This window comes from Saccoglossus kowalevskii, chromosome 4 (genome assembly GCF_978046115.1).
Source record: "Saccoglossus kowalevskii chromosome 4, keSacKowa6.1, whole genome shotgun sequence".
Lineage (NCBI taxonomy): Eukaryota > Metazoa > Hemichordata > Enteropneusta > Harrimaniidae > Saccoglossus > Saccoglossus kowalevskii.
Genome location: NC_140644.1, coordinates 14,047,882 through 14,061,230, shown reverse-complemented (window position 1 = coordinate 14,061,230; position 13,349 = coordinate 14,047,882). Strand labels below are relative to the sequence as shown.

At 33.2% G+C, this 13,349-nt stretch overlaps 1 protein-coding gene across 7 annotated transcripts in view; it reads left to right on the top strand.

Annotated features, from left to right (window-relative positions):
- LOC102806671 (uncharacterized) overlaps positions 1–11,587 on the top strand; it is a 44,666-nt gene extending 33,079 nt beyond the window's left edge. For 3 of the 7 annotated variants that reach the window (XM_085497825.1, XM_006818725.3, XM_085497826.1), the window contains 8 exons: positions 419–454; positions 2,050–2,122; positions 4,541–4,668; positions 5,049–5,196; positions 5,399–5,500; positions 5,706–5,807; positions 5,993–6,912; positions 7,774–11,587. In XM_085497825.1, coding sequence (XP_085353951.1) covers positions 419–454; positions 2,050–2,122; positions 4,541–4,668; positions 5,049–5,196; positions 5,399–5,500; positions 5,706–5,807; positions 5,993–6,912; positions 7,774–8,109 — 1,845 coding nt within the window. In that variant the 3' untranslated portion in view covers positions 8,110–11,587. The remainder of the gene's footprint in view (positions 1–418; positions 455–2,049; positions 2,123–4,540; positions 4,669–5,048; positions 5,197–5,398; positions 5,501–5,705; positions 5,808–5,992; positions 6,913–7,773) is intronic. The other 4 variants (XM_085497821.1, XM_085497824.1, XM_085497823.1 and 1 more) reach the window with 4 other exon arrangements.
- Positions 11,588–13,349: the final 1,762 nt, after the last annotated feature.

Below are 13,349 nucleotides of genomic sequence, written 5' to 3'. Positions count from 1 at the left end.
ACATCCATGCTTTTGCTGAGATCCATGCTTTGAATGATGTTCCTGTGAAAAGTGAATTAACATTGCTACAAAAAGTCATTGTTGAGTCTTGAGACTTTTACATGAAATATTTGTGGAAAATAGGATATCAAGATGTCCAACAATGCATTTCTTCTGATCAAGATTCTTCCAATCTTAGCTGAACAGATTCTAAATATATGCAAATTCCACATATCTCAATCATTGTCTTCAACACTGTTGCATAACTGTTGCTTGGCAACCGCACAGTTCTGTTGCTTACTATTGCAACCACGCAGTTCTGTTGCTTAGCAACCACACAGTTCTGTTGCTTTATGAGTGTTTTTCATTTTCATTCAATCACCATGTCTTACATCCAGGTTTTATTTTATCTCATTTTAATCACTTTTCAAACTCGCAGGTATTTGTTATACAGAAACCCTCAGCCAGGAGAACGGTAAATGTTTTCTGTGTGTCCTGCGTTATCCTGTCTGTCTATCTGTCTGTGTTTCTGTACAAGTGTCACAATACAAACGATAACATGGCTGAACCCTCCTTCCAATCCATAAACAGAATAAAAATAATATATTGCACTGAATTTAGTCAGTTCAGGCGTGTACGTTTTACATTATTTTTAATCTAAATTTATATGAATGCTGTTATTTCTCTTATTTTATAGCGTTGCTGTCGAGTGTTTGTCAGCCATGTTTGATTTCTGATATTGACACCTGTTGGTCATCTCAGCTGCTGTCATTTTAGGGGGGGTGAATTAAATTAACTCACATCACCATTCAGTGATTTTTCGACTTCGGGTTTTGACAACTATGTGTAAAAAAAACAAAAAATATTGCTTTTGAAACTTGTAGAATTTGGTTTCAATTTGACATTTTCATTTCTTTATGGAATGAAGAAATATCTTACAGTGACTTTCATGAAGACGTGGATGTTTATCTTGGAAATATATAAAATAGCTATAAAATATTTACCCTGAAAAAAACCCCAAACTTCACTCAAATCCAAAGAATGTGCTTTGTTGTTAAAGAAGCCATTTGGTATCGCTAATTGCCCATGTGTTGTGGGTTTCCTTCAATCATTGGTGGATAGAATACTACCATATATCCATTAACACATTTGTAATTGGTCAGTTTGTTTTAAACCGTCATTTGAAATTTGTAAAACAATCATGCCTTTATGAATTTCACTGTATTAGTATTTTTCCTCTTCATAAATTGATTCTTTGTACCTAGATGGCAGTGGATATGGCCGTAAATGGGGTAATAAAAGTGTGCACACTTGTAACAAAATCTACGTCTTATGTTACTAACACACAAATTAATGTTGTTAATGCTTTGGTATTCTCTCTTTTCAGCCAGGTTTATTAATAGCAAAGTCTGACAGGAGTCGGCAATTCTCACTGACTCCCATTAACAGTATGAGGAGTTTTTCATTTATTGTATTGCGATAAAAATACAGCCACTAAAAAGAATGCCATCACTGACGATGGCATAACTTTTAAGGCACTTTAATTGGAATATTGCAATCAATCATTACAGTGCCTCTAGAGGGCAGTATTTTCAGAAAGGCAGTTAAAACAAATGTGAGGTCACTGTATTCAAGTCTTTGTGCTTTGGCTATGATTGTTGTGTTTTGAAATACTTTGATGTTCGAAATATAAAAAAAATTTGCTAAGGCCAAATTTATCAAATTTATTCATAGTGAAGAAGTCTGGTTGGGAGTCAGTAAGAAGGCGTCTGTCAACTGGCAAGGGTTGTAAGGTTTAAATAAATATTGTACTGAGCCTAGTAATTGTAGCAATTTGTGTGTCTTTATGCAAATGATTTATGCACTATTTACATATCTGTATATTACACACATCTTAAGACACATGGCAATATTTTATGTATAATGTTTTTGTTTTGTTTTTTTACAAAGTCACCAATATTGATTTTTTTTTTAGTACCCTGTGGTTTATAGTTGTTATTGTTGTTATCCCTGCAGTTATATTCTCCATAACTCCGAATTAATTAATATGTTGTTCATTTGTTTCTATAGAAAAGTCTAAACTCGTCACCGCTTGGTGACAGGAAGAGAAAAATGTTTGCGACGAAGAAATCCAGGAGTACAAGTAGGTGTCCTTAAATTGTATAGATTTGTTCATTTTGTAATGATATCTTTAATTCTCTAATTTTGGTGAATATTTTTGTCATTTTTGGTAAAAAGTGATATTTTCGACTTCTTGTTAAAAACCGCATGTCCAATTGCTTTGATACTACATATATAGGTACTACATGTGGACCTCTCTCAGATTTGTTCATTTCGTGATGATATCTTCAATTCTCTAATTTTGGTGAATATTTTTGTCATTTTTGGTAAAAAGTGATACTTCTTGTTGAAAACTGTAAGTCCGATTGCTTTGATATTACATATATAGGTACTACATGTGGACCTCTCTCAGATTTGTTCATTTTGTAAGGATATCTTTAATTCTCTAATTTTGGTGAATATTTTTGTCATTTTTTGGTGAAAAGTGATATTTTCGACTTCTTGTTAAAAACCGCAAGTCCAATTGCTTTGATACTACATATATAGGTACTACATGTGGACCTCTCTCAGATTTGTTTATTTCGTGATGATATCTTCAATTCTCTAATTTTGGTGAATATTTTTGTCATTTTTGGTAAAAAGTGATATTTTCGACTTCTTGTTAAAAACCGCAAGTCCGATTGCTTTGATATTACATATATAAGTACTACATGTGGACCTCTCTCAGATTTGTTCATTTTGTGATGATATCTTCAATTCTCTAATTTTGGTGAATCTTTTTGTCATTTTTGGTAAAAAGTGATATTTTCGACTTCTTGTTAAAAACCGCAAGTCCGATTGCTTTGATATTACATATATAGGTACTACATGTGGACCTCTCTCAGATTTGTTCATTTTGTGATGATATCTTCAATTCTCTAATTTTGGTGAATATTTTTGTCATTTTTGGTAAAAAGTGATACTTCTTGTTGAAAACTGTAAGTCCGATTGCTTTGATATTACATATATAGGTACTACATGTGGACCTCTCTCAGATTTGTTCATTTTGTAAGGATATCTTTAATTCTCTAATTTTGGTGAATATTTTTAGCTCTGCTGTCGACTTTGTCGAGCGGAGCTTATCATATGAGTGATTGTCCGTCATCGTCGTCCGTGTCAATGTTTTACTTTTTCGACTTCTTCTTGAAAACTACAAGCCTGAATGCTTTGATACTTGGTGTATATGTACCTTGGGTAGACCTCTCTTAGGTTTGTTCATTTCATGTTGATATCTTCAATTCTCTAATTTTGGTGAATATTTTTATCATTTTTGGTAAAAAGTGATATTTTCGACTTCTTGTTAAAAACCGCAAGTCCAATTGCTTTGATACTACATATATAGGTACTACATGTGGACCTCTCTCAGATTTGTTCATTTCGTGATGATATCTTCAATTCTCTAATTTTGGTGAATATTTTTGTCATTTTTGGTAAAAAGTGATATTTTCGACTTCTTGTTAAAAACCGCAAGTCCGATTGCTTTGATATTACATATATAGGTACTACACGTGGACCTTTCTCAGATTTGTTCATTTTGTGATGATATCTTCAATTCTCTAATTTTGGTGAATATTTTTGTAATTTTTGGTAAAAAGTGATATTTTCGACTTATTGTTAAAAATCAATAGTTCAATTGCTTTGATATTACATATATAGATACTACATGTAGACCTTTCTCAGATTTGTTCATTTTGTGATGATATCTTCAGTTCTCTAATTTTGGTGAATATTTTTGCCATTTTTGGTAAAAAGTGATATTTTCGACTTCTTGTTGAAAACTGTAAGTCCGATTGCTTTGATATTACATATATAGGTACTACATGTGGAACTCTCTCAGATTTGTTCATTTTGTGATGATATCTTCATTTCTCTAATTAATTTATTTTGGTGAATATTTTTGTAATTTTTGGTAAAAAGTGATATTTTCGACTTCTTGTTAAAAACTGTAAGTCCGATTGCTTTGATACTATTCATATTGTTCATTTTCTAATGATGTCTTCAGTTCTTTAATTGAAATGTGCATTGCTAACAGCGGAGCTATCTCAGCCGATAGGCTGCTTGTTGTCATTTTTGGTAAAAAGTGATATTTTCGACTTCTTGTTAAAAACTGTAAGTCCGATTGCTTTGATACTATTCATATTGTTCATTTTCTAATGATGTCTTCAGTTCTTTAATTGCCATGTGCATTGCTAACAGCGGAGCTATCTCAGCCGATAGGCTGCTTGTTTTGACTTCTTGTTGAAAACCGCAAGTCCAATTGTTTTGATACATGTATTACATATATAGGTACTACATATGGACCTCTCTCAGATTTGTTCATTTTCTAATGATATCTTCTGTTCTTTAATTGTCATGTGCATTGCTAACAGCAGAGCTATCTCAGCCGACAGGCTGCTTGTTTAATAAATTTCCACCTCCCTAGCTTTCAATGTTACTGATATGCACCTCTCATTTTTAATAGCAAGTAGTACTGACTTGGATCTAGATCTCATTGTAAGCAGCAGTCAACTCAGCAATGCTGCTGCACTGCATAAACGATCGGTTGCACCAAAGGCACGTCGCGCATCAAGTAGAAGCCGGCTATCACAGGTAAGCATAAGGGATTGTACCCGCTATGAAAACAAAGTAAATGAGTTAGTTGAACACTAGAGGGCAAAAGTACATAAATCTCTGAATAGTTTTTCATTAGAGTGACTGAGTTAATGTTTGGGTGAATGCCACCAATTGAATGAAAGGAACACATTTTTGTATATTTAATTAACTAAAAAAGAGTGATTTGACAGGCCAAATCCACACACAAACATTATTTCGCTTTTGCCAATATACAAACCAGCAGCCTCTTCTTACACAGCTTATGTACCTTATGTACCATAAATGTTATGAACCACAAATAAGATCATATCATTGGCTGACTAGGCCCATGTGACCCGTGTGGCCCATCATGCCTCAGTAATATGTTATTTTTACAGAGATCTGTAGTGTCCCAGTCAGGGCTATCAATTACTTCTGAAAAGTTGGAAGATATTGCAGAGAATCCCAAGTCAAGAACACCACCTCATGTTAGCACTGAACACATAGCGAAAAAGGACAGACCTCCTTCAGTGGAGATTTCTAGAGGTAATGAATAACAAGCAATTTAATTGGTTGGGTACTATGGGAGTTGGGCAATGTGGACCAATCAGAAAATATTTTACATACTTGTGTTACTTATATACATGTGTTCGGTTGTAACAAATTATCTCATTGGTTATTGCTTTGAGTTGCACAATAAACAGATTCACTATTGAAAGACAATGATGTATTGTTTTTTTTTTGTCAGAAATAAAAGAAGTGAAATCAATTAGTATTTCATCAACACAGGAGAAGGAAAATGAGAAAATAGTGAAGATGGAAAGACCTTCGTCAGTGGAGATTTCTAAAGGTATAAACATTTACAATTAACAAATAATTGGTTGGGTACTCTGGGAGTTGTGCAATGTAGACCAATCAAAAAATATTTTACTTACTTGTGTAACTGACTTAGATGTGTTCAGCAGTTGTAAGAAATTACCTCATTGGTTAGGGATTTGAGTTTGCACGATAAACAGATTCACAAAAGACAATAACGTATTCTTTGTTTTTGTCAGAAATAAAAGAAGTGAAATCAATCAGTATTTCATCAACACAGAAGAAGGAAAATGAGAAAATAGTGAAGATGGAAAGACCTTCATCAGTAGAGATTTCTAAAGGTAAAAACATTTACAATTAACAAATAATTGGTTGGGTACTCTGGGAGTTGTGCAATGTGGACCAATCAGAAAATATTACTTAGATGTGTTCAGCAGTTGTAACAAATTACCTCATTGGTTAGGGATTTGAGTTGCACGATAAACAGATTCACAAAAGACAATAATGTATTGTTTGTTTTTGTCAGAAATAAAAGAATTGAAATCAGTTTCATCAACTGAGGAAAATAAGGAAGAGAAAATCAGAGCTTCACCAGATAAGGAATTTTTATCCGAGTTTCTGGCGAAAACTAAATCTAAAGATATCAAGGAGGAAACTGAGAAAGAAGAAAGACAAACATTCATCCGTGAAATAACAGTAGAGAAGAGAACTGAAACGGTTGTCAAGGGAACTAAAACAGCAGAGAAATCAGAACTTGAAAGTTTATTCCAGAAGCACGAACAAAGAAACCGTTCAGCAAGTTTTGAACCCAAGGAAATTAAAAACAGAACTGCAAATTTTGAGAAACCAGAACTGAGAAATCGCTCACTAACTCTGGAACCAGTGTCCTCTACCTCGATGGAAGATAGTTCAAATCTGAATAATGCTACACAAGAGACAAGCAAGTTTGTCAGTGTTGAAGAACACCAAGTGAAAATTGAGAGAGTTGATCCGGAAAAACAAAAGACAAGAGAAGTTATTATTGTGTCTGCCAATGATAGCTCGAAAGGAGATAATGATGAGGTAGTGACTCCAAGAAAGCGGGAGATAGTCTGGGCACCGAAAATAAAACCCCTTGAACCTCTTGATGTGAGTGAAGATAAAGAAAATAAAGTTGATAAAACATCAGTTTCGCCACATATTGTCACTCCTGTAGTGGAGTCTCGTATTAAGATTCGAACATTCAGTGAAAGGGAGAGGGATTTGGGACATCTAAAGATTCGGACATTCAGTGAGAGACGTGCGTCTGAAGAGGCTTCAGATAAGGTGCCCACTTGGGTTGTCATGGCGAAACAAAAACAGCAAGAAAGAGAGAGTAAGGATGAGACAGAGCAGTCGCAGGAGAGTAAAAAAGATGGCGATGATGAACCTAAAGAAGAAGATGAAATAAAAGCAGACAAATCAGTGGTAAGCTTTCGCTAATTAATGTTCAGCTAGTTTGCGTAAGTCATAGTGTTTCGCAGCTGTTAGCTTTGTTAATCATTACAAGTTTTGAACTTTCACAGTAACAAAAGAACAGTATTAGTTTGATTAAGACAATCTAGTTGTGGTTATTCAATGTCATTTCTATACAAAATTGGTGTTGTTTCATCCCAGCTGTTTTGTCTCTACACTGTTTCATCTCAACTCACTTCAATGCCATTTACTCCCATTGCCATTTTCTCCCAATGCTATTTCGTTGTTTTTCTCCTAATGACATTTCTCTTCAATGATATTTCTTCTCATCTCAATGCGATTTCATCCCAATGCTATTTTTTCCTATTGCCGTTTCATCTCTATGCCATTTCGTCCTCATGTTTTTTTTGTTCCAATGACATTTCTTTCCAGTAATATTTCGTTTAAATTCCGTTTTATCTCAATAATTTTGAACATGTTTTTAAACGAACGAAATGTCACTGGAATAAAATGCTGTTGAGACAGCATGTTGTTGGGACAAAACAGCATTGGGACAGCAGATACTGGTACCTTACCAAAAGCAAGTAAATCAATTGAGGTAACCAATCTTGTTTCCATGAAAAGTGATTTCCCCATAAGATTTACTCGGCCAGCCATTTTGCATTGCATAAAATAAATACAATTTAAAAAAATATTTATTCTCAAATAGTTCATTTCAGGAAATAATTTAGTAAAATTTCAGAATTTTATTTTTAGAAAAGTGAATTACCCACCACCATCATTAAACACGCCACAACAATGTAAAATACCATAAATTAAAGTATTGTCGTTTACTAATTAAAATAAACTAAAATATAATTTTGTATTTTGTAGCCTAAAGATACGGTTGCAAACAGACTACAGATTTTCAAACCGGAATCTACACATGAACAGCAAAAGAATGAAATCAACAAGAAACCAACTGCTGGCCGAAAAACATGGGTTGCACCAAAGACTGAAAACTGTATCATTTGTGGGAATCGCGTTTACATGACGGAAATGGTGAAAGCAGAGGGTCGTGTTTTCCACAAATCTTGCCAGAAATGCACTGTATGTAATCGTACACTGATGATAGGTAATCTTATTCTGATACAGAACTCAATATACTGTAGGATGCATGGTGCAGAGATCAAAGCAAAACAGTTAGATATCAGATCAGAAATAGAATGAATGAACAGGTGTCAAAGGTCAAAGTAACCATGTAAAGTCAAAGGTCAGACCTTTTAATCTGTAATATATATATATTTTTTTTTTACTACAAAATTTGTACATGCTTAAATAAATGCAATAGTGTAAATTCAGTATGGTGTTTTGGACATCAGTTTAGCAAGCTTGTGTTTATACCTGTTTGCTTGACAACCAATAATTGTGATGCAAATGTGTAATTGGGGGCCTTGACTACATGAATAATGTATTATTAGTTTGGGGCCCTAACTATGAATATACATAGTGTGTCACATGTAATTTGGACCTAAAATGTGAATAATGTAAAACACATGTGCTTGGACACTTAAATGTACTAAGTAGTCATGTTTGGTAAATGAGATGAGCCGTTAACCATTTTAATCGTGTCATGTAATTTCTGTCTCTGTAGACATTTGCTAAATTATTCTAAGTAAAACTTTTTTTTTTTAATCAAGACGCACAAAAAAACAGATCACACAAAGATTAGTGTATTCTAACTCATCACAAAGTACACTTCACATACTCGACTGTTTGATGGTCTTCCATCATGCAGTATACTGGTACTTCATATGTCTGATATTTAAAGAGCGCCCTCATTTATTTCTCTTTATTCCCCTATAGAGGGCGTTATTTCAAGTGTGTCATCTACAATTAATGGTTGCCAAATTGTGAATGTAACATGTATATTGCCATATAATGAAATTCATAATATAAGTTGTATTAGTCCATACATGGTACAGATCTCTGTAAATATAACTGGAATTTTTTTTATAATTACCGGTATTATATAGGTATTAAAGGTGGAAGAAATCACATCATCATGTCATAGGTTTTGGTAATCAGTCAGCAAAATGTTGTTGGATATCTTAATTTATTTTTAAATTTTTAGTTCTTATCGTTATTTGCCAAAATATTGTACATTTGGTGTGCCAAATGCTGTTGCTTTTCCTTCAGCTCATGCAGCTCCTTCAGCTCACTTTTAAATATTTTTAAAATAAAATAAAAATAAAATAACATACACTCGGGCAACTTTCTGTTTTTTTCTAAAGTTACTCACATTGCTAAAAGCATAATTTGAAATAATCTTTAAAAAAAAAATTATGAAATTTCCTTCTATACAAAATATATATTTAATTCTATAATACGTAGCATAACATTTTTAAAATAAATTAATTTGTCGGAAATTACAAACATGAATCTACGCATTAATAATTGTACTTAAGTGTAACATTTCCCATCAAAATGATATTTGTGCAAAAGTAAGGATGACAGGGTTCTGATGTTTAATAGTAATGCTGCCAAAATATAACCGATCATATTTCTAAAGTTTTATCTGGTTTTGCAGATTGACTTGACTAATAGCCATACAGATTGCTTCTCAGTATTCTACTTTGTATTGGTGGATGTGATTGGTTGATTAAGTTTTTGTAAATCCAATAACGATTGGTTCTTTCAAATTTATATCTAAATTTATAAGTGAGATAACTGTTTATTCAGGGGGGATTATAAATATTTCAGTACTGTGAGAAATATTGATATTTTTGTCTTAAAAGGAGTTATTTTTGTTATTGAGGTGTACACGTGTCAAATGTCAACAAAACACGACAATTAAGTTGAATGCCACCTTCTGAGATCATTATAAGTAAAATCTTTCTCATCATCTATTGATCTTGTTTTTGTGCAAGTGTAAGACCAAATACTGTATTCCACAGGCTCAGTTTTCTTCACCACATTTTAATGTTTGTATTGTTTGTATTATTCAGTCAACCTTTGGTTTTTTGGTCATTTTGAGATGGGAGAAGCAATTCTACTACAAAGATGGTTTCTACAATATACTGGGGAGAGTATAAAATTATCATTGACAACTAAAAAAATGTTTTTATTTCAAAATGATTTGTGTATTTTTCTATTTTCTGATGTACTGGTGATTCACCCAGTTTCAACATTTTTAGCATATGTGCTATTCCAGTGTAGGACTATAGTGTTATATACCGTATTTGCTCTATTAGAAATGCATACATGAGATGATTTTAATATCAAAATATTTTAATGATACAACAAATGTAATTTTCTGATAATAATAACTTAATTATACGACTGAATACATCAGAGTGCTGAGTTTGGTAAATTTATATATATAGCACAAGAACCATTAGTGAAACGAAAAGATCTTTAGATATTTTTGGAATGTAATGATGCTTAATTTTAATGAAGATAATTAATAGAGCACATGCGAGACACATGCAGAGTGTAGAATCTTGTTTTAGCATCTGACATGTTATATTTGCTCTGTTTAGAAATGTACACCGATTAACAGTATCATATGAACATCTGTGATATATACGTGTTCTCATCACTTTCACCTTTCTGTAATAACATTCTGCAGTATTCAGTTCACACCAATAATCCAGTGTACGATTAATGTAATATTTGGTTTTCGTGTGCATCTAGTAAAACAAATATGATATACTGTAGAATACTTTATTTTCGCTTGGAATTTATTTTCGCTATTTCGCTGAAGGGATGATTCTGTGAAAATAATATCCTTTTTTTCCTATATTTCCCATTCAACTCATCCAAAATCAGTGAAAATAAATTCCATACAAAACACCCAAAATGCCTTTTCAGCGAAAATTAATTCCAGCTAAAATAAAGTATTTCACAGTATTTCTAAGGTCTATATTTCTGAATAATCAGTTTTGAGTTACCTGGTTGAATTACCACTGAGGAACAATAAAAATGTGGGGGGGGGGTATTTTTTTTTCTGATACATGTTTGCATACAAAATCAACACTGCTTCAGTAGCCTAGTTGCCAAGCAACCAAAAACTTACTGGAATTATAAATTGTAATATATATTTGTGTGATGACAAGTCCCCTTATTACTTGTTTAGAATTTTCGGAATGATAATTTTTAGTAATTTCAAATTTAATAGGGGAAACAAATAAATAAAAAAGGATTGCTAACATTTAAAAGGTGCTAAAGGCAAAGTTTTTTCTGATGGGAATATTTTATGAAGTTTATACTTACGTCTGTTATTCTATATTTTTGTCTCCGTACTCAGAATGTGATATTTTCATTTTGGAAATTTTGGAAGCAGAATCTCGGTATCTTTTCAAGCCAATCATGTGCGCCCTTCAATATTTGGTATACTGTAAATACATTAATTATTCACTGGGCTTTAATTTTGCTACTTGCATTATAAAAAAAACTCGTGTGAACATGTAAAAAACAATATACGAATGAATATGTTCAAAATTGTGAAATTAAATGTCTGTGAAAATAAATGATTTTGCTGTATACAGAGGGCGCACTACACATTTATTTCAAGGAAGTACTGGCAATGGGGATAGTTTTTCTAAGTTTAAAGGTACTCTGTTTTGTATATTGCAATATCATTGTGGCATTTTTGTGCAAGTTAGTGCTTGGAATTTGTCAATAAAATGACATTTAATAGCAAAAATGTTTGTATGCAAAGTTTATGTGTGATTGTTACGGTAGTTCAATATAATTTGGCTGGAAAGACTGTTGTCACAGTAATGTGTTAGCTTGCTGCACGATAGTAACAATATGACCGAACCCCACACCCTCCTTGTGGCTTCCGTTGCGAAAGGAAGTTATTTTCACGAGTGATGCAGGGTATTCTGCAGTCGTTTTGGTGTTCAGCCTAAAGGTAAGATTTGAACTTGAGTGTACTAATCATTAACCACTTTGCTACCAGTGTACAAATGGTGAAACCGGGTTAGCACAAAACAACCAATTTATTGATTTTTCTCTCCATTTGTTAAATAGTGATGTACACAATGGTGACTTGATAACAAATGAGATAGACCCTCTCATTTGGTATGAACACCTCATTCTTGGTAGCAGATTGAATAGATCACATAAGTGCACCCATTGATTTTTAACAAAATTCTGCATTCTTTACAAACTATAAAAAGTCTGGGCAGTGTGCACCCTGCCCTGCCATGCTCTGTATTGTACATTTTTTTTTTACACCTTGCCCTGGGAGAACCCTATCTATAAATTAAATTCAGTGATATAGGACAGGTGTACATGGGGATATAGAGGTGCAGAGGTTAAACCATGACATAATAATCAGAATTCCTCGCATAACTAAAGGTACAATGCTGTTATTGTGCTGGATTTTATTGTAAAGATTGCTGCATAGATCTAACTAAAAGCTTTGATCTAAAAAGCAAAGCATTTGAGGTGAAAATACTGTAAACCACTTACTGGGTATTAGTAATTTTGGCAGCTAACAATCTTCACAATTTCATGATTTGTGAGAATGAAATTTTGTGAACCCAGTGAGATTTTTATCATTGAACGGAAGTCATCTCTCGCAAAATTATAACAGTATGAATTATTCAAATTAGATTTTGTTAACTATAAATCCCAGTCTAATACTCATTCTTTTTAAAAAGGTAAAAAAGAGCTAAAACCATTAAATATGCAAATTAGACAATTGAACATGTATATGAACTTGTATCGTATTTGCTCTATTAGAAGCACATCATCAATACAAGTGCACAGCACAAACAAATAAATTGCATTTGTTGTATACTCAAGAATCATTAAAATACAATATATATAACAGCGGCAAACATGAATGCAAGCTTTAATGTGCACTAAATACAGACTTTGACGTGATCATCTTAGAAAATATCTAGTTACATGTCAACCTTGCTGGCATGTCATTTTTTAGCTCTGCTGTCATCGCAGATGACCCAGCGGAGCTGTTGGTATGGGGGTCTCTCCGGCGGCATTCGTCTCGTGTCCTGTGTGAAATTTTCCTTTAAATGACTTCTTCTTCAAACGTATTTGACCAATTACATTCATTTGTACCAAAGGTACTTGGGGTGGTCCTCTGTCAGATTTGTTAAAATTAGTGTCAAAATATGCAAATTTGGATTTTTTGTGAATATTTTTGTCATTTTCGACAACTAGTCCGAAACCGTCAACCACAAGCCTTTTAAATGTTTGTAGATGTTATGCACAATAATAAAAGTTGCCACCAAGTATGCACAGTGCAGCAGGTAGTCCAACTAATAGGATTACGGCAACTCATCCATTTTGGGTGGACAAATATTTATTTTCTGTTGAACATTCTTTTGTGAAATTAGTCACAAGATGTGCAATAATTGACCTATACATGTATGAATGCAATGTACAAAATGCAACAGGGGTGGTAATCACAAGATATTGGCGTCAGAATGTTGCCA